Source organism: Doryrhamphus excisus, chromosome 14 (genome assembly GCF_030265055.1).
Source record: "Doryrhamphus excisus isolate RoL2022-K1 chromosome 14, RoL_Dexc_1.0, whole genome shotgun sequence".
Lineage (NCBI taxonomy): Eukaryota > Metazoa > Chordata > Actinopteri > Syngnathiformes > Syngnathidae > Doryrhamphus > Doryrhamphus excisus.
The window spans coordinates 6,268,703-6,289,057 of record NC_080479.1 but is presented as its reverse complement, the minus strand read 5'-3'; the positions used below and the strand labels follow the sequence as shown (position 1 = coordinate 6,289,057).

At 44.5% G+C, this 20,355-nt stretch overlaps 2 protein-coding genes across 19 annotated transcripts in view; one reads left to right on the top strand and one right to left on the bottom strand.

The window, feature by feature from the left end:
* Positions 1-9,797, top strand: part of LOC131101404 (uncharacterized) — a 21,261-nt gene extending 11,464 nt beyond the window's left edge. For 13 of the 14 annotated variants that reach the window (XM_058046497.1, XM_058046501.1, XM_058046500.1 and 10 more), the window contains 2 exons: positions 5,858-5,893; positions 9,401-9,797. In XM_058046497.1, coding sequence (XP_057902480.1) covers positions 5,858-5,893; positions 9,401-9,495 — 131 coding nt within the window. In that variant the 3' untranslated portion in view covers positions 9,496-9,797. The remainder of the gene's footprint in view (positions 1-5,857; positions 5,894-9,400) is intronic. The other variant, XM_058046493.1, reaches the window with a different exon arrangement.
* Positions 1,074-20,355, bottom strand: LOC131101402 (heat shock factor protein 1-like). 5 transcript variants are annotated; one of them, XR_009119193.1, is made up of 13 exons: positions 19,768-20,351; positions 18,992-19,100; positions 18,700-18,836; positions 18,511-18,635; positions 18,271-18,346; positions 15,189-15,250; positions 14,916-15,113; positions 14,153-14,527; positions 11,530-11,635; positions 11,397-11,450; positions 11,281-11,329; positions 9,990-10,203; positions 1,074-8,671 (listed from the first exon to the last, which is right to left on the bottom strand). XR_009119193.1 is itself a non-coding variant. In XM_058046489.1 (13 exons), exons 1-13 carry the CDS (start codon positions 19,921-19,923, stop codon positions 10,055-10,057), a joined length of 1,524 nt encoding a protein of 507 aa, XP_057902472.1. In that variant the 5' UTR covers positions 19,924-20,345; the 3' UTR covers positions 9,749-10,054. The 5 variants fall into 5 exon arrangements, 3 of the variants coding, with proteins under 3 accessions (XP_057902472.1, XP_057902471.1, XP_057902469.1); XM_058046489.1 differs by lacking the exon at positions 1,074-8,671 and having other exon boundaries at positions 9,749-10,203; positions 14,153-14,276; positions 14,349-14,527; positions 19,768-20,345; XM_058046488.1 differs by lacking the exon at positions 1,074-8,671 and having other exon boundaries at positions 9,749-10,203; positions 18,709-18,836; positions 19,768-20,355.

Below are 20,355 nucleotides of genomic sequence, written 5' to 3'. Positions count from 1 at the left end.
CAGCGATATCATACCCTATCATAGCATCAGCGATATTATAGCCTATCATGATATCAGTCCCTATCATCATATCATCAGCCATATCATACCCTGTCATAATATCAGACCCTATCATGATATCATCAGCCATATCATACCCTATCATGATATCATACCCTATCATGATGGCATCACCAATATCATAGCTTGTTTTTCTGCTGTACACGGAAGCGCAGTGCTTCCGGCTGTCACCACAATGTGACACACATTTTTGGAGCTTCACCGTGTTGTGGGCCACTGGAGGGGACATCCCAGAGGATTCACGACATATACGTTGTGTGTAGCAAGGGTGGTCAAAGCACCACTATGATGGGGGGGAGGTAGCGGGAATGTAAAAAAACACAGAAGAGGCACAGCCACAGGAGAATGTGCTGCCGGAAATATACTAATAGCGTAGAAAGCAGCGGTGGTAATGATGATGATGATGCTCGTGTTTGCATGAGAGAGGTGAAGGAGAATGCCAAGTGGATCGGACATTTTGATGAGCGTCTGAGCCAGGTGATTTCCTAATGCTAATTAGATTAGTGAATTTACTCCCATCGCAAACGTTGGGTCATAATGATGATATTATTCATGTCATGTATGATGTCATACCCTATATCATACCCAATATCGTACCCTATAATAATGTCATACCCTATATCGTACCCTATGATGTAATACACTTGATCATACCCTATGATATCATACCATATATCATACCTGATGTCATACCCTATGATATCATATCTTATGATATCATACCTGATGTCATACCCTATGATATCATATCTTATGATATCATACCTGATGTAATAACCTATATCATAGCCTATGATATCATACCCTGATGTCATAGCCTCTGATATCATACCCTATATCATACCTGATGCCATACCCTATGACAGGGGTCTGCAACCCAACCCAACCCAAGCCATGTTGGACCAAAAAAACCAAAAGCAAAAAGCCTTATAAAAATCCTCAAAGCCTTATAATGAAGGCAACACATGCTGTATGTATCTATAGTATTAGCCTACTATCAAAATGACTACGTTGGCTACAAATACATAATGACTTCATGATTAAATGTTTATTTTCCCTGCAGCGTATCCTGTAGGGAATGACGCACGATGACTACTCTGTCGTACGATGCCGCCTCAAGTTTAACTTCATTCATTCATTTATTTTCTACCGTTTACCCTCACAAGGGGGTGCTGGAGCCTATCCCAGCTGTCTTTGGGCGTGAGGTGCGGTACACCCTGGACTGGTTTGCCACCCAATCCCAGGGCACATATAGACAACAACCATTCCCACCCACATTCATACCTATAGACAATTTGGAGTGGCCAATTAACCTAGCATGTTTTTGGAATGGGGGAGGAAACCGGAGTACCGGAGAAAACCATACATGCATGGGGAGAACATGCAAACTCCACACAGAGATGGCCGAGGGTGGGATTGAACTCAGGTCTCCTAGCTGTGAGGTCTGCGCGCTAACCACTCGACCGTTACAATATTGATAAATTATGTTCCATTGATTTGATGAAATTAAAGAAATGCAATATAGAAATCCGATTTTTTTATTTCGAGGATTCGAAAAAACAACAAAATCGAACGTGCATAACCCCCTGCCCTTAATCTGGGCAACAAACAGTGCAACAAAACGCAGCCTGCATTTATAAAAATAAAACGAAAGCCTTTTGAAAATGTGAAGTATATAAAATCAAATTAATAGTTTACGTTTGATTTCTGTGCAAATGCCAAGCAAATCGGTGCAAGGGTAAAACGCAGCAGCTGTCCTCTTTTGACACACAACCAACGTAGCTATCCTGGTGTTAACTTGTCAGGTAGGTAGGTAGGTAGGTAGGTAGGTAGATAGGTAGGTAGATGTAGATGAACTATCTACCGAACCAACGTGTCAACTTGTCAGTGTTATTCAGCTCCGAAGGGCGACCTGACTTCAGCAGAGAAGGAAAATGTTACTTGTTGCTTCCAACCAACTGGATTTTAACATTCCAGCCCCGAGACATTTTACACCGAACTTCCTGGTTCAAAGGTCATGCAAGTCCACCCTACATAGCTGTCCAAGGCAAATGCCTGTAACACTCGACCCGAGGAACAAAACACAATAATATCCCTAAGTGTCATACCAAATATATACTGGCGAAAATCAGAAATCACTTTAAAACAGCCACTTTGTTACTAAATATGTGTCACAGGATTGTGTTCTTACCCGTTAATGTGACTTCTGTTTTCGGACATGACTGGTCAGCTTCTCAACATCGGGCATGTAAGATGAATGCAATGAATGCAAAAGATTCAGTCCAAGAAAGGTACAAGAAACATTTAATCCTCAGTTATTTTTCTCTTTTTCCCTTTGGGATCCATGGCCCATCACACAGCCGCCGGTTTGTTTACAACAGCCACCTGTTGTAGCAGGGCATAGAAATGTGTGTCGCGGGCTATGACGCAAATCTTCATTGACAGAAATGTTGAAATGTAATATTTACTCTACACATTTTACAGCATTGGAAAACATTAAGAATGTTTGAGTCGTTTGTCTTCCTACAGAAACCATATTAAAACCAAAAATATATTTCTCTTCCCCATCTTTTTCCATTTTCAAACATTTTTCAAAAAACTCCAGGGAGCCACTAGGACGGCGCTAAAGAGCCGCGTGCGTCTCTCTGGGGGTTGCCGACCCCCAATATGGGGTATGACATTATCATAGGATATGATATAGCATATGACATCATCATAGGGTATGATATACGGTATGAATCATCATAGGGTATGATATAGCATATGACATCATCATAGGGTATGATATACGGTATGAATCATCATAGGGTATGATATAGCATATGACATCATCATAGGGTATGATATACGGTATGAATCATCATAGGGTATGATATAGCATATGACATCATCACAGGGTATGCTATAGCTTATGACATCATCATAGGGTATGATATAGTGCAGGGATCAGCAACCCGTGGCTCCAGAGCTGCATGTGGCTCTTCAGCCTCCTTATTGTGGCTCCCTTTGCAAAGCTCAAATATTTTAACACCCGAGTGGGGAAAATGCACATCTTTGTAATGAGTTAAAATAGAAAAAAATCCAACTTTGTGTGAGACCATGAAGGCATCCTGGCTGAGTCCTGACTGGTGATTGGATGAGCCGAAAGGATGCTATTCGGTTCTCTCTCACACAGATAAACATGGAGGACAAAAGTCTCACTTTCCAGGAGCTATTTGACATTTCTATAAAATGAATTAGAGATCATTTTAAAAACAGCGGCATGGGAACTTGATTGTGCCAGAGTAAACAAATCAGATAATTGACACATACATTTATGTAAGTTTATAACAAATACTAGCAAGAGTATTCCATCAACTGGTTGTTTATTATCTGAACTACTACGATACCCCAAAATTCCCTCCAAATTTGTCAGCCAAAACAGTGGGAGATTCATAATTTCTTCAGGTGTAGAATTTATAAGACGAAGAAGAGCGTTTTGGTTTTAAACCGATGTTTTGTGGCTCCAGGCTTTTCTTTAGTGGGCCTTTGTTAAATGGCTCTCTTCATAGTACAGGTTGCCAACCCCTGCCCTATATCATACCTTATGATGATGTCATACCCTATGATGATGTCATACTCTACATCATACCCTATGATGTCATACGCTATATCATACCCTATGATGATGTCATACTCTACATCATACCCTATGATGTCATACGCTATATCATACCCTATGATGATGTCATACCCTATACCACCTCTGTCTCTGGCATCCTTCTGTCTTCATGAGACGATGGAGGAGTTCCGTAGAGATGGGAGGTCAGCGGCAACGGTGGGAGTGGTTGAACAGTCCCACCCTCGAGTGGCAGTCCCCCTTGCATTTTTTGCAGACGAATGTTGATTGTTGTGGCTAGCACTCTGCTTCCGCCTTCTCTTAGCCAAAGCTGCATTTCTGGCATCCTCAGCCACCTTTACGCCAGATTTCAGTTAGTTGCCAGGAAGACCGGTCCTCAGCAAGGCTGTCCCAGTAGGAGACATCGATATTGCACTGCTTCATGTCTCTTTGGCAGACGTTTTTGAAGCGGAGGCAGGGGCTCCCAGTTGGTCGTGTGCCCTCAACAAGTTCTCCTACAGGATGTCCTTTGGAATTTGACCTGCATCCATCCTGCGCACGAGGCCGAGTCAGCGCAAACGTCTGCCCCTCAAGATGGCCACAATTCTCTTCATGCCTGCTCGCTGTAGTATCTCCCTGTCTGGGATTTTGTCCTGCAACGGACGTAGAGAATGCATCGTAGGCATCTGAGGTGGAAGCTGTGGAGTCTCTTCTCATGCCTGCGTAGGGGGTCCATGCTTCGCTGCTGTAAAGGAGGGTGCTAAGCACAGAGGCTTGGTAGACACGCATCTTAGTCTTTTCCGTGAGACTGGAGATATTCCAGACTCTGGTGCAGTTTCGACATGACTACTGCGGTCTTGGCGATTCTGCTGCTCACTTCTGTTTCCAGTGTGTGCGAGCTTGAGATGGAGGACCCAAGGTGGGTGAAGTTTCCCACAGTGTTCAGCACATGCCCATCAATGGCGATGGTTGGGGGATGGTCTGTGCCGTGAGCCATGACATTGGTTTTCTTCAGGCCGAAGGTGAGCCCAAACTCCTTGCCGGCAGCAGAGAAACTACTGACGAGCTGCTGCAGTCCATGATCCATATGCGAAACTAGGGCTGCATCATCCGCGAAGAGCATCTCGCACCTCTCTCACTTTGGTCTTGGCACGGCGGCGGCAATGTTGAAGAGCTTGCCATCGGCTCGGGTGTGAATGTACACCCCTTCGCCGCAGTCTTTAAAAGCGTATTGAAGGAGCAAGGAGAACAAAAGGCCGAAGAGCGTTGGTGCAAGGACACAGCCCTGCTTTCACACCACTGCTGACAGGAAAAGCCCCAGACGTGGCACCGCTGAAGCACAGTGTGCTGTGCATGTTGTCTTGGAAAGAGGTGATGACAGTATGCAGGTGTGGGGGGGCAGCCGATCTTCTTAAGGAACTGAAAGTTCGCTCCTGCTGACGAAATCAAATGCCTTTGTTAGATCGATGAAAGCGACAAAGAGAGACATCTGCTGTTCCTGGCACTTCTCTTAGAGCTGACCAGGGAGAATACCATGTCCACGTTTGACCGGTCAGCACGGAAGGCACATTGGCAGATGTAGGAGGTGAGGGTCTGCAGGCGGGCAAGGGTGACATGTGTGAAGACCTTCCCCACAGTGCTCAGGAGGGAGATACCTCGGTAGTTGTTACAGTCGCTTTTGTCACCCTTGTTTTTATACAGGGTGACAATGTTTGCATCACGCATGAGGAATGTGTCCTTCCTCCCAGCATTTAGGGTAGGTAGAAGGGTATGCGGCGGCCCAGTGGTACAGGTTTCCCACTATTCAGGACTTCTGCTGGAATGCTCACTGTCAGAAGGCATGCCAAGAGGTACCTTCCAAAAGGCAAGCTTGCCAGCAACAAACTCCATGCATGGAGCCAATAAGACTGGAAATGACCCCTGCTCTATATATCGTACCCTATGATAGCATTCCCTGTGATTATGTTATAACCTAGTTCATACCCAATGATATCATACCTTATGATGTCATACCCTATGATGATGTATACCCTATGATGATATCATACCCTGATATCATACCCATATCATACCCTATGATGATATCATACCCTATGATGATGTCATACCCTTTAATATCATATCCTATGATGATGCCATACCCTATGATGATGCCATACCCTATGGTGCTGTGTATGATGATGTCATGTGTTGGTGCAGGTGCTGTACAGGTGACTGAGGACTTCCACAAGGCTGGTAAGTCTCTCCAGTGTGTTCACATCAGAGATGTTGGTCAGAATTAGTACAATGAATGATAATGATATTTTAAGGATAGTTGGAATATTTTCACATGAAGTTATCATCTCCTTCAGCACTGTAGTGTCCAGTTCTGGCCAGATTTCAGTGATGAGGAATATTGTTCTGGTTAGTTCCTGAGTCATTTAAGTCATGAGTTTGGCTTCTCAAAACAATATGCTTTCAAAGCACTAATACATTTACATGACAAAAATGCCTCCTCACGAAACTCACACCTCACACTCACTCGCTTCCACTTCCACTGTGGAACACACACACACAAAAGGACAGGCTATCGCCATCCGTGCCAGTAAACTGTGGAACACACACACAACAAAGGACAGGCTATCGCCATCCGTGCCAGTAAACTGTGGAACACACACACAACAAAGGACAGGCTATCGCCATCCGTGCCAGTAAACAGTGTGGAACACACACAACAAAGGACAGGCTATCGCCATCCGTGCCAGTAAACAGTGTGGAACACACACAACAAAGGACAGGCTATCGCCATCCGTGCATGTAAACAGTGTGGAACACACACAACAAAGGACAGGCTATCGCCATCCGTGCCAGTAAACAGTGTGGAACACACACACAACAAAGGACAGGCTATCGCCATCCGTGCCAGTAAACAGTGTGGAACACACACACAACAAAGGACAGGCTATCGCCATCTGTGCATGTAAACAGTGTGGAACACACACAACAAAGGACAGGGTATCGCCATCTGAGCACCAGTGGGCTGATGGGACCAAATGTCACCGTTGACGTACAGGACATTTGGAAAGTATTCACAGCGCTTCATATTTTCCACATTTGTTTATGTCACAGCCTTATTCCAAAATTGATTCAATTCAGATTTGCCCGCCGAAAACAAAGTGGTGGGTCTACAAGGGGGAGATCCTGTGTGGCTTATTCTGGCTGGGACCGGCCGGGCCCCACTGGTGAAGGCCCAACCACCAGACGCTCGCCTGTGAGCCCTTCCCCCGGGCCTGGCTCCAGGGTGAAGCCCCAGTATCTCACATCCGGGCGAGGTACGGTTCCTCCTCTTGGCTTTAGTCAGAAGGGTCTTCTGAATCACTCTTAGTCTGGGAGCGTGAGGTCGACAGGCGGATCTGCGCAGCCTTGGCAGTTATGCGGTTGCTGTACCGGACCGTCGTGGTGAAAAGAGAGCTGAGCCGGAAGGCAAAGCTGTCAATTTACCGGTCGATCTATGTTCCCACCCTCACCTATGGTCATGAGCTTTGGCTCATGACTGAAGGTCATGAGATGGCGGATACAGGCGGCTGAAATGAGTTTCCCCATAGGGTAGCTGGAGTCACCCTAAGAGATAGACTGAGAAGCCGCTCCTCCTTCACATCAAGAAGTGTCAGTTGAGGTGGCTCGGGCATCTAGTCTGGATGCCTCCCGGACGCCTCCCTGGTGAGGTGTTCCGGGCATGACCAGCCCGAAAAGGCCCCGGGGCAGACCTAGGACACACTGGAGGGATTTTGTCTCACAGCTGGCCTGGGAACGCCTTGGTGTCCTCCCGGTGGAGCTGGAGGAGGTGGCCGGGGACCGGGAAGTCTGGGCTTCCCTACCGAGACTGCTGCCCCCGCGACCCGGATAAGCGGAGGAAAATGGATGGATGGATTCAATGCATATTTTTCTCAAAAAGTCTACACACAACACCCCATAATGACAATGTGAAAAATGTTTTTCTTTTAATTGTGGGAAATGTATTATAAATTAAAAAGTGAATAATCACATAATCACACAAGTATCACAGCCTTTGGCGTGAAACTCCAAATGGAGCTCAAGTACATTCTGTTTCCACTGATCATCCTTTAGATGTTTCAGTAGCTTCATTGGAGTGGTAAACAGTTGGTTGGACACGATGTGGAAAGGCACACCTTGTCTCGCTCGCTTTGGCTGGAATTGGCCAAAGGGGCATCAACAAAGTATTGGGCAGAGGCTGTGGATACTTATGGTCATGTCACTTCTTTATTTTTAATAAATTAGCAATTACAAAAATGTTTTTTTTCACATTGCTGTTATGGGGTGTTGTGTGTACAATTTCAGAGAAAAAAATGTATTTAATCCATTTTGGAATAAAGCTGTGACATCAAAAAATGTGGTAAATGTGAAGCGCTGCAAATAATTTCCGGATGAACTGACCTACACTGTTGATGGATATGCATGTCTAAACATCCCAACTATCCCTTAAAGGGATGACTTTTCTGACCTATAAAATGTAGTTAAAATGTTGTATTCTGGTGTTGAACCATGCCAAAGTTTCAGATGACAGGGTTTGCGCATTTGGAAGTGAGCCCTGAAAGATGGCTCAAAACGCTGGCTTTCAGAGAGCGTGGATGTAGACGCCATACACTCTCTGCCCTCCCCCAACCTCTGCCTATCTGTTTATGAAACAACCTCAGGCAGATGTTATTATAGTTGGTGATTCCCAGCAGGAGAAAAATAGTTTCATCTGTCAATGGCATTTTTGCACAGGGCCGTTTTTGAGAACATGAAATATCCGCCAAACATTTGCTGGAGCCAGAAGCAGCGTGGTCTCGCCAGGAAAGGTGCATTCATGTCAGACATGCTGTGCGTCCACAGAGGTGGAGAGTACTCACTGTCTCGCAAAAAACGTCCGGCTTCTGAGCTCCACAGCACCAGCGGTGATTCTGACAAAGTCTGACACTGAGTGCTCGTCCTCGGGCAGGTCCGGTTGGAGGCAGCGCCCAATATCTTAAGCTAGGAGAACAAGTTTGAATATTACGTGCGGACTACCCCAGGGGTCAATACTGGGACCAAAACTGTTCAACTTATACATCAATGACATCTGCAAAGTTAAGAAAGACTTAAAGCTGGTATTATTTGCGGTTGATACCACTGCTTTTTGTTCCAGAGCGAGCACAGACAATCATTAGAAAGGTCAGAGAAGAAATGGTCATATTAAAAAGATGGGTTGATAATAATAGATTGTCCTTATACCTAAGTAAAACTAAAATCATGCTGTTTGGTAGCAGCAGAAAGGACCAGCAAAAACAAAAAGACAGTGCAGACATTGAAAGGGTGAAGGAAAATACATTTCTGGGGATCACAATAGATAAAAATATGAGCTGGAAGCCTCATATTACAAATATACAACATAAGGTGGCAAGAAATATTTCAATATTGAACATAGCAAAATTTGTTCTCAATCAGAAATCCCAAAGTTACTTTACCACGTTGGGGGGGGGATACGTGTCTGTCATATCTCAACCGACACAGACAGCCTAACACTGGCTTCCCCGGTCTTCCTTGTGCTCATCCAATCACCAGTCAGAAGTCAGCCATGATGCATTCATGGCCTCACACAAAGTTGGATTTGACCCCCAATCGAGAAAGCTTTCTATGCATGCTAATGGTGTGTAGCGGCTCTCAGTGGAGGTGCTGACAGTTTGTTCTTTGCGTCCTCCTGGTTCTGCTTGCTCTCCGCAGGTTCCGTCACTGAACAGTACAACCCATGGAGTCAGGGTCCTGAAGGTGAGGTGCCAACGGGCTTGACAAGCAGTCAGTGTGTGCTTGTAGCGTGAGGTGAGCCAAAGAGCAGACAGTATGAATGCTGGTGTCTTTTGTGTTTTTGCTGACAGCTTCAGAAAACCTGGAGCTGGAGGATACCTGCTGACTTCCACATCAAACCTCAAGTTCGGTTCTTACGCTACCAGTTTGAGTGCACAGAACAATCAGCACGCTCCGTCCAATCCCAGCCGTACCGCTAGCTTTTATTTTGAAATATTTAAGATGGCTATCAGTGCTTGTGATCTGTAGAAACAATTTTAGAAGCAGTTCAACCCGCAAAATGTCTTTTAATGATTTGACAATAAATGTGTCTATTTTGAACATCAACTGCTATGGAGACATATTTGTCGATAACAGCTTGTGTATTTTTATAAGCCAACAAATGATTGGATGCAGTAAACACTAAAATACAGCCACAACAATACCTCAGCTGGCTATCCAGTTTGCAAAAATATTCCGTCTTCTTACACGTGTATGAAAAGCAATGTCTGCATAGGGAAAATGTCACCTTTGACCTGCTGATCAGTAACAGCAAGAGTCTCATCCCTCCTTGCTGATGTCAGAGGTCAGAGTTCAATTTGCTGTTTGGTCATCAGTGGGCGTGTCAGGATTGAGGAAAGGCTCCGCCTCCAACTCCAGTAACGACGGCAAGTCGGCCCCGCCCTCGCCTGCATCGACGGCTTCAGAAATCTGCACAGGCGTGTACTGCACCAGCTGCTTCCCTAGACCAATCACAGAGCAACAATGTCATCATGTACACCACTTTACATGTCTCTTAGTCCTGTGGCTCTTCTTACGGTACACTACACTACGCACAGTACACTGCACTACTTATACTACCTACAGTACACTGCACTATGTACACTATACCACCTACACTACCTGCACTGCACTACCAACACTACACTTCACTACTTACACTACCTACAGCACACTACACTATCTACACTAGTGTAGACAGTACATTACACTACCTACAGCACACTACACTACCTACGCGGCCTACAATACACTACTACTTACACAAGCAAAATTACACTACACTACCTACAGCACACTATGCTACCCACAGTACACTACACTACCTACAGCACACTACACTACCTACACAGCCTACAGCACACTACACTACCTACACTGCCTACAGTACACTACACTACCTACAGCACAATACACTACTACTTACACGACCAACATTACACTACACTACCTACAGCACACTACACTACCTACACGGCCTACAGTACACTACACTACCTACACTTTTTTTTAAACTGTACATTTTTTAATCATTTTCTTCAAATATTATGTCATTGTCAAGTGTCTGTGGTGTAAAGACTGGCAGAGCAATGTAATATTGGTCCGTGTGGCACATGTGGCTGATTGCCTTGTTCCTCCATTAGACTTTGTGATGCATGTGAGAGGTCGTGGTCACAGTCATCGAGAAGTTTTTTAAAGGATCAAAAAACATGTATTATATGGTAATTAAATATGCTGTACACAGTGTCATTTTGTAACATTCTTGGTTAGTGGTGTGCTGCAAAATTTTCCAATGTAAAAAATGTGCCATGGCTGAGAAAAGGTTGAAAAACACTGGGGTAGAGTAGGTGTGGTATAGTAGGTATACCAGGTAGGGTAGAGTAGGTGTGGTATAGTAGGTACACCAGGTAGGGTAGAGTAGGTGTGGTATAGTAGGTACACCAGGTAGGGTAGAGTAGGTGTAGTATAGTAGGTACAGTAGAGTATGTAGGTCTGGTGTATAGTAGAGTATAATTTGTTGTGTGTGTGAGTGCTGCTACCTGTGGTGTTGCTTTGATGGGCTCCTTTGGAGGTGTCGTCACATAGAAGCTATGAAGGTAGGATCTTTATGTTAGAAAGAGCATCAACACACAACACACTGGCTCAAGCTACTCACACTGTCCAGGCTGTTGATGTCAAAGTCTCCTGGGGACCACGAGGGGTACATCAACTGAACACAAAGATTTTGGCAAGTTCATGTGTGTTGTCATCTCACACGCACACTCACACACACACACACACACACACACCTCCATGAGCGGAGAAGTATCAAAGGTGAAGGTTTGGTTGTTCAGGATGTTCTGCAGGTTTTCTAGACTGTTGTCAATGGTTTCCACGTGATCCGACAATTCAGACCTGAAAACCCCACCCAAGCACACGCACACGCATACGCGCACACACACACACACACACACACAGAGTGTATGATGAAAGTGCAAGAATGTACATGTTGCACTGTTGGATGTTCGGTAGAAAATGCGAAGACAAACATGGAAGTGAATGAAGAGAAGCATGAGAGTGACATAGGCTGTTCATCAAAAGTTGAAAAACAACCTGCACTACAGCTTGACCCATTACTATATATTCACCAGCATTGCTAAGCCATGTATCAACGTTTTGGGATGATTCTGTGTAGCTGGCCCCTGCCCCTCACAGACCAGCGAAGTGTAGCACTCCATGTCTCTCTCATTCAGCTGAAGCACAGAATAGCACAATAGGACACCTTGGAAGCTGTGGCTTTGCAAAACAATATCCAGTTTAGTGCCACACTGTCAGGGACCATCAAGGACATTCTACTTTTCTTCACTCTACTTTTATACAGCGTATTACAGTTACATTTTAACCTGGTGTAAGTTGCAGCTCTCCCACTTACCCAGATTCCACCATACACACAAACTTCACTTCATACTTCCATGCAGGATCTACTTCATGTCCTCATTCCAATCTTTTATAGATACATTGGAACCTATTGTGCTGAAGTCCCCTGCACCTGCTGCTACTAGCACGTGCTACAATGCAGTCAGTGTTTCAAACGGCATGTATTGAGTTGTGAACTGCTACAGAGCAGCTACGCACCATACTGTAACTAGAGCCAGACCGATATGGGATTTCTGGGGCCAATGCCGATACAAATATTTGGGAGTCAGAAAGAACAATTTCCGATATATGGGCTGATAGGCCAACATATGAAATAAGACCATTAATATACTCAGGATATAATACTGTACATGCATGAACATAATTCCAAAATAATACCAATATTTGAAAAAAATACAAGAAGCAAAAGACAAATTAAAATCTGGAACGTATTATTTATCATTAGTAACACTGTCAATGTAAGGACTGTATACACACTGATACATTTGAAAATGCAAATGGTAAACACACTAACGAAGAAGTGTGTGCAAGAAGAGTGCAAACTGGAAACGCACTGACTGGGTCAGATAATGAAGTTTGGAAGTGAGTCCTGAAAGAAGTTAGGGATGGCTTTGAATGCACACTGGGACGTCACAGTGAGCCAGAGATCCTTATATGGGCATGGGCAAAGGTTCAAGCTGTTAGTTGTACAAGATGAGCGTGACCAATCACAGTACAGTATATATCCTTTCTATATCATATATCAGCTTTTTCCAACCACTAATATCAGTATGGGTATCAGCCCCAAAAATGGAAGAATAATGTTGCCCATACCAATATATTGGAGGCTGGAAAAAGCTGATATATGTTAGAGACAGGATATACACTGTACATGAAGATAAATTATTCTAATATCCAAAAGAGGATTGAACACAAAGAAGCAGAAGACTACTGCATGAAAATGAGTAGTCTCATTAGTAAGGAGTCACCATGCATGTGCCGTAAGCAGAAAGAGAACCGAGAACGGAGAGTAGGGACTTTGAATGTACTAGTATTATAAATGAACTATGACAGGACAAGGTAGAGAGTTGGTTGACATGATGCAGAGGAGGAAGGTACTGTGTGTCCAGGAGACCAGGTGGAAAGGTAGCAAGGCTCGATGTTTAGGAGCAGGGTTCAACTGGCTCTATCATGGTGGAGATGGGAAGAGGAATGGAGTACAAGGAGTTGGTTAAGAATGTCCTGGAGGTAAAAAGAGTGTCAGATAGGGTGATGAGTCTGAAGATAGAAATTGAAGGTGTGTTGTCCAACGTTGTTAGTGGGTAGGAGATGCTAGAAGAGTGGAGGTTTGCCCTGGAATGGAGAGGAATGAAGATTAGCCACACCGAGACGGAGTATATGTGTGTGAATGAGAGGGACCCAAATGGAAGAGTGAGGTTACAGGGAGAAGAGATACAGAAGGGGAGAATTTTAAGGAGACCAGCCATGTTGTTTGGTCTAGAGACAGTGCCGCTGAGGAAAAGACAGGAAGCAGAACTGGAGGTAGCAGAGATGAGGATGCTGAGGTTCTCATTGGGAGTGACCAGGATGGATAGGATCAGGAAGGAGTACATCAGAGGGACATAACATGTTAGAGGCCTTGGAGATAAAGTCAGAGAGGCCAGACTGAGATGGTTGGGACATGTCCAGAGGAGAGATAGTGAATATATTGGTAGAAGGATGCTGCCAGGTAGGAGGCGTAGAGGAAGACCAAAGAGGAGGTTTTTGGAGGTAGTGAAGGAGGACATGACAGAGACAGATGCAGAAGACAGGGAAGACAGGAGATCGGTTTGCTGTGGCGACCCCTGAAGGGAAAAGCCCAAAGAGAAAGAAGATGGTCCTGGGTCTTGACCAAGCATTGACATTGTTTTGGGTCTACAATGGAGTTTCAGGTTGCCTTTGCCATCAGAGATGATGACAGTGGAAATAAACTCATAACTCATCACATAAGATATTTCTTCAGTTATGGAGACTTACTTGTCAATACAGACAACCGTCTGACACTTGTGAGCCAAGTCTGGGTTGGAGGCGGGTGTTTGGCCATTTGGAACTGGTGGGAGGGGCCCGGTGTGGGGGGTGCTCATCAGAACCACAGGAGCAGCTGAAGGCATCGAGGTGAAAGAGAACGGCAAAGGATTATGAAGAAGCAGAGCGTGTAGGCTTGATGACTTACCTGCCGCCAGGTTGGCCATTACGGTGTTCTGGGGAGACTGCGTGTCATTTTCTTGCAGAATGGAGTTGATGAAGGCGGTGGGAGAAAGAGGCGTGTCTACAGACGTACCCACATCCTCCAGGACAGGACTGTCCACCATGTCAGGAATGACAGGCTCCTCCTCCTTGATGTTAGTCTTTCTGCAGGTGTGAGATAAACCAATGGCTTGAGTTGGGTTGACATTTTAGCCTTGAGCATGCTTTTGCCTTAAAGTTCTAGTAGTACAGTACAGGGTTGGTGTGTGTGTGTGTGTGTGTGGGCCTGGAGAAGTCTTGGTGCTTTTCAATGCTGTTAGCACTGACAGACAACAAGGGATCCACATGCTGTTTAAGATACTGAACTTTTGACACTAGCTAGGAGTAGCAGGTGTAGGAAGCAGCTATAAAAGGCAGCACTTTGATTGGCTGAGAGCTTGCCATGGCAATTGCGTACAGAGAGAGCAAGGAAACCTCCCAGCGTAATTTAGGTGGAAATGTGTGGCGAGTAGCTAATATTCCATTGCAGTGTGGTCCCCAAAAGCATCCTCACCCAGCTTCCATCCAGTCACTGACCACCTCTTCTGATGCGGGCGTGGCCAGCTCTGTGACGTCAGAGATGATGGGTCCAGAGGTCAAAGAGGATTCCGCTGAGTAGGTGCTGGCTGCAGACAGCAAGTGCTCCAGTGAAAGGGGTCGGCTGTATTTGGGCATGGAGTGGGTGCTGCTGGCATCATTGAGCATCAGTGGGCTGCAGACGGAAGAGTTGTTTCTTAAGACTACAATCATACACAATAATACAAATATACATTCAAGCTCAACTTGCAGTTTTCGCTTGACTCCCATGATCCGATTGGACTGGACCAGCGATACCAGGAACTGAATCAACTTGAAAGAGAAAAATTCTCGTTATGACATTGTTGTGGAAAAAAGACCTACCCTAACTGAGGTAGCATCAGGTAGCTTCGGAGTGCAACGGTAGTTCCTATAGTCCACCACTAGGGATGAGTATGACCCTAGACTGGAAAACTATGTGGTTTTCTGTGCCTCATTTGGGTGCTAAGTAGGGCTGCAACAATTATCGATTACAAAAGGTGGTAGAGGATTTTTTCCACGTTTTGAAAAATCGCCTATGTCACCAACATGCGTATCTCACCCACGCGGAGGATGAAGAAGGAAGCGGGTGTTTGATGACACGGGAAGATTAAAGCGCCGAGAAAAAATGGCAAGACGACAAAGGAGAAGGAAAAGTAAATATAAGAAAACAGAGAAAATGTGGCTAAACAGCAAGTGGACACTGTGACGTGTCTTCACACGCCGCACTTCACCACCGCCGCCGCACCAACAATGAAATCCCGCGGTTGCTGGTGTGGTTGATGGATAAAACAACTCAGCAGTAAGATGCACACTCCTTTCACCATTGCCACTCGTCGTATTTGAAGCCGCTATGTTGTGTGGAAAATGACTTGTTTGGTTGCGTCGTTCGTGCCATGAACGCCATTGTGATCATGGATTTTTCTCATGGACTTGTCATTTATTATTGCCTGGCTGAGTAACTAGTCGTGTCATTGGCTTAGGTTTTTGTTGTAGTCCTAAACACAAGCACCACTTACACTATGTACTATGTCCATTTAAGACTATAGTATATATAGTATATAAACATAACCACCACTTACACTATGTATTATGTCCATTTAAGACATAAAACATTCCATTAGCGCCATCATTCAGTGCTGAGTGAATGTGGTGATATTGTATGAGCAGCATCTTGTAGGTAATGGAACATCCTGATACTCTAGTTACTCTGGAGTAACAGTAACACATTAACACGCCTAGCAAGTACACGTTTCCCCTTGCTGATTATCTACCAACACATCTACATTACACGGAGGAGGAGGCTGCTATGCGTAGCATAAGTAGCGTACTGATGGAATGTCAAGTACTGTCACATTCCCTGTGGTGCTTCCGCTGCCCCTTTCATTTCATACTGGTCAATGTACCTCTCATTTCATTGATTTCATCCAAGTATCTCAAGGACCATTCTGTTTGTCACACAATGACAGAATGGTATACATTCTTGCAATGATGACATAGTGGTGTATACTGGTATAAATGATAATTTCAAAAGGGAAAAAGCAGACTTTACTACATGTTGAAATGAAGATAAACACGGTGATGGAGCTAACGGGGTTAACTTGGTTTAGCATGCTAGTGACTCAGGCTGGATGAGCACCTTTACCATGCCCAATGACCCTGTGCAGGTCCTCAGTGAAAAAAGACCAAAAGCATGTCTATTCTTGCACCCAGCTCGCCTTACATTCTCAAAACACACTGAACACACTTCCAGCGTTCAAAATAAGAGCACTGTTTGCCCCATGCTGTCTAACTGTGTAAACAAATAAGGGAACATATGTCCATAGACAGTTGGAATAGCATGGGTGTCTACATTTTCCTTAATGCCAAGCACAGGCATGACTCTGCTGAGGATTCAGTAGCAATGCCATCCCATTAGAAAGGTTAGCAGGTTAGCATACATCCATTTAGTAGCAATGTGTGCCATCCTATTAGAAAGGTTAGCATACTATGTACTTTGGGTCGAGCAGAGGTGGAGCAAGAGATCATCATATGCAAATTGAATAAAGCAACGCTGACAGCAAAAGGTTGGAACACCACAAATGTGAAGTCACTTGGTAGACAGGAAATGTACCTGTTGTATAGTTACCAATGAATCAATACATGTGCTGTACAATTGGACACTCGTCTGTTTACTTATACTGGTTAAGCTTTGTATCTATTTATACAAGACTCCAATCAATTCAATGACATCCTCATATCCTGATACATCCCAAGTAGGCTTGGCTGTTATGGACGTATGACCATATAAAAGCAGATGGTGTTTCAATAGAGGAGAGTCTTGTATAAAAATGTCCAAAGCTTAATCCATATGATGAAATAGACTAGTTTGGTGTTTATTGCTACGGGTGTGGCTAACCTACTAAATGTATGTATGCTAACCTTTCTAATAGGATGGCACACATTGCTACTAAATGGATGTATGCTAACCTGCTAACCTTTCTAATGGGATGGCATTGCTACTGAACCCTCAGCAGAGTCATGCCTGTGCTTGGCATTAAGGAAAATGTAGACATCCGTGCTATTCCAACTGCTTATGGACATATGTTAATCAGTCATTTCAAGGGTGGTCACGGGCCATGGTAAGACGCTCCTTACATGCCAGTGGCGAGGATACACTCATCTGGCCCGAGTCACACACACAACCACACTAGCATGCTAAACTAAGCTAACCCCGCTAGCTTACTCCATAAGAGGAGGTTCTACCAACCTTGGCGTGTTTATCACCATTTCAAGCTGTTTAGTGTTTGTTGTGCTCCATCGTGTAAATACTTCCCCACATGAACGTTCCTTCTGGCCATGATGACAGCATCTCATCGATCTTGTGTATCAATAAAGTCCAACTGGGTTTGATTATACTGATCGTTGATGCTGGAAGACGCTATACCGGTTTGCCAGTATATTAACACCCTAATGCCAAAATACTCCCTAAAGTCCACATGGCCCAACCAGATTAAAAAAAGCATTGGTTTTGGAGCACTGACTAAGACAGTTCCAACAGTCAGGATTGGCAGTGGTATGAGATGATATGAGATGATATGTAGGAGATCATCACATGCAGATGAATGCCATCAAGAGGCTCCACCAAAGACCCTGTGCGTGCTGGTGTGTCTCAGGAGAGGAGTTACAGCAGAAGAAGGTGCAGTTCTTACAATGCTGATCAAACAAGGATACTTTTCTCATGGTACAAGCTCCAGCTTCCATGGAATACACAAAGAAGCATTCAGAGCAAGGCGGCTTTTCTGTCAGCCAGTGTTTTCTGTCAGCCAGTGTACCTTGTTGACCACTTTCTGCTGCTGCGCGTGTTTCTGTCTCAGACACGCCATTTCCCTCCACAGAGCCTCGTTTTCACTGAAACACACACACACACAGCTTCTGTTCAGTGCTGCTTCCAACACACGCCATTGGGAGACCTTCCAGGCCTTGAAGACCTGCAAGGCCGGTCCTGTTTGTGAGCAGACATTCTTTCACTTGCATGGAATTGTCAGGCTGAGAGAGTGTGAAGGAGTTCTTACTGCTTCATGGCGATGATTCTGGAGTCAATGGTCTCCTGCTTTCCCTTCATCATTTGTACGTCATTCAGGATCTTACTGACCTCATTTGCTGAGATCTTCACCTCCTCTTGCCGCACAGCAGACACCTGCAAAGGCAGTGTCGTCATGGAGATCAGTGTGTGCTGCATGCTTTAAAGTGCTCCTATTTACATTGGTGACTTTGCGTTTGATGTTCTCCAGTAAATGTTCTTGTCCTCTGATGAAGAATGGATGCTGGAACTCTGTGTCATCTTTCTCTGGTTTCAACAGACCGCCTTGCTCGATGTGCACCACCTTCCGGAAGCCATCTTCAGGAAATTCAAACAAGCAGTCAGTTGACAAGAACATTATAGTAGTTGTGGTGGACAGGAAGTAGCATGCTTGCATGTAAATGTGATAGGCTGCAGCCAGTGGCAAGTATTGTTAAAAGGACATTGTCATCCATCAGTAAAGTCATACTCACACATATTGAGCTGTCGGATGAAACTGGCCATGTTGTTGTGTTTGAAGAACTGTGGGAGAACCTCCTTAGAGAACCGACCCTGATCGTATACATGGAAACTGGTTCCCGTCTGACACAAGATCAAAAAAGAAAGCCTTTTACAAACTTCTGATATCCGTACAGTCTCATTTTCTCAGCTCCATCGCTTGGACATCTCTCCTTCTCTCTTGCACTTGGACTACACACCAGCTTCCATCGCTCTACAGCCATATATCGTCATACCACTGCTATCCAATCACCTCCAGCAGCTTTCATCCCTCACACAACATAACATGTTCTTCAAATACTAGCTGATGGAATACCATACAATACTATATACTGTAATACTAAGATAGAATTATCATAAAAAACTATCTACTGTCATACCAAGCTAACATTGTCAGTGCTAAGATAACATATTAATAAAATACTATGTACTGTCATACCAAGCTAACATTGCCAGGGCTAAGATAACATGCTAATAAAATACTATGTACTGTCATACCAAGCTGACATTGTCAGTGCTAAGATAACGTGCTAATAAAATACTATGTACTGTCATACCAAGCTAACATTGTCAGTGCTAAGATAACATGCTAATAAAGTACTACATATTAGGGTAATACTAATGTTGTCGATGCCAAGCTAAAGAATAACATGCTCAGTACGAGGATAACATGTTAAGCTAACACTAGCATATTTGCATACAATAGTATTACTAGAAATGCAATATTATATGCTGAGAATTGAGCTCGTACCGGGCTCCAACAGATGAGGGGGTCAGTTTCAGGGTCTTCCAACAAAGTCCACAGTTTAGCGAGGAAGGCCGGAACGTTGCTGACGTTGCTGGTAGCCAGCAGCGAACCTTCAACTGCACCCTTTGCGTATTCCATCAGCTGGGCCGAACCAAACATACACCGGAGGTTCGGGCGGCACAAATAAAAAGTGATGCTGGCGGCTTCCTGGCGTTGCTTCTCCTATCTGTCATATGAAGGACTAAAACGTTGAAACATTCACCAAGATCAAAATCTCTCGTAGAAAATTCAAATAGCCCAACAAATCCAAACAACCAACTGCGTAGCACAAATGGAGTCGCGTGGTGATGCCGTCACCAGCAATGCGCCGTCGCGTGAAGACGTACTGAAATAAAAATGTCAGGTTCAGTAAGTCTTTCCAAATGATTTGTTGTTGTCGTTTGCGCACTCATTCTTTTCTGTGCTGTGATCACAACCACATGTAAACATTTGAATTTTTGGAATAAATTGCACGTCTTCAGGTCGGATTTGTCGTTGTTCGCAAGTGTTGTTTCAAGAAAGTTTCAGCTGTGACGTAACTTCCAAGCTACG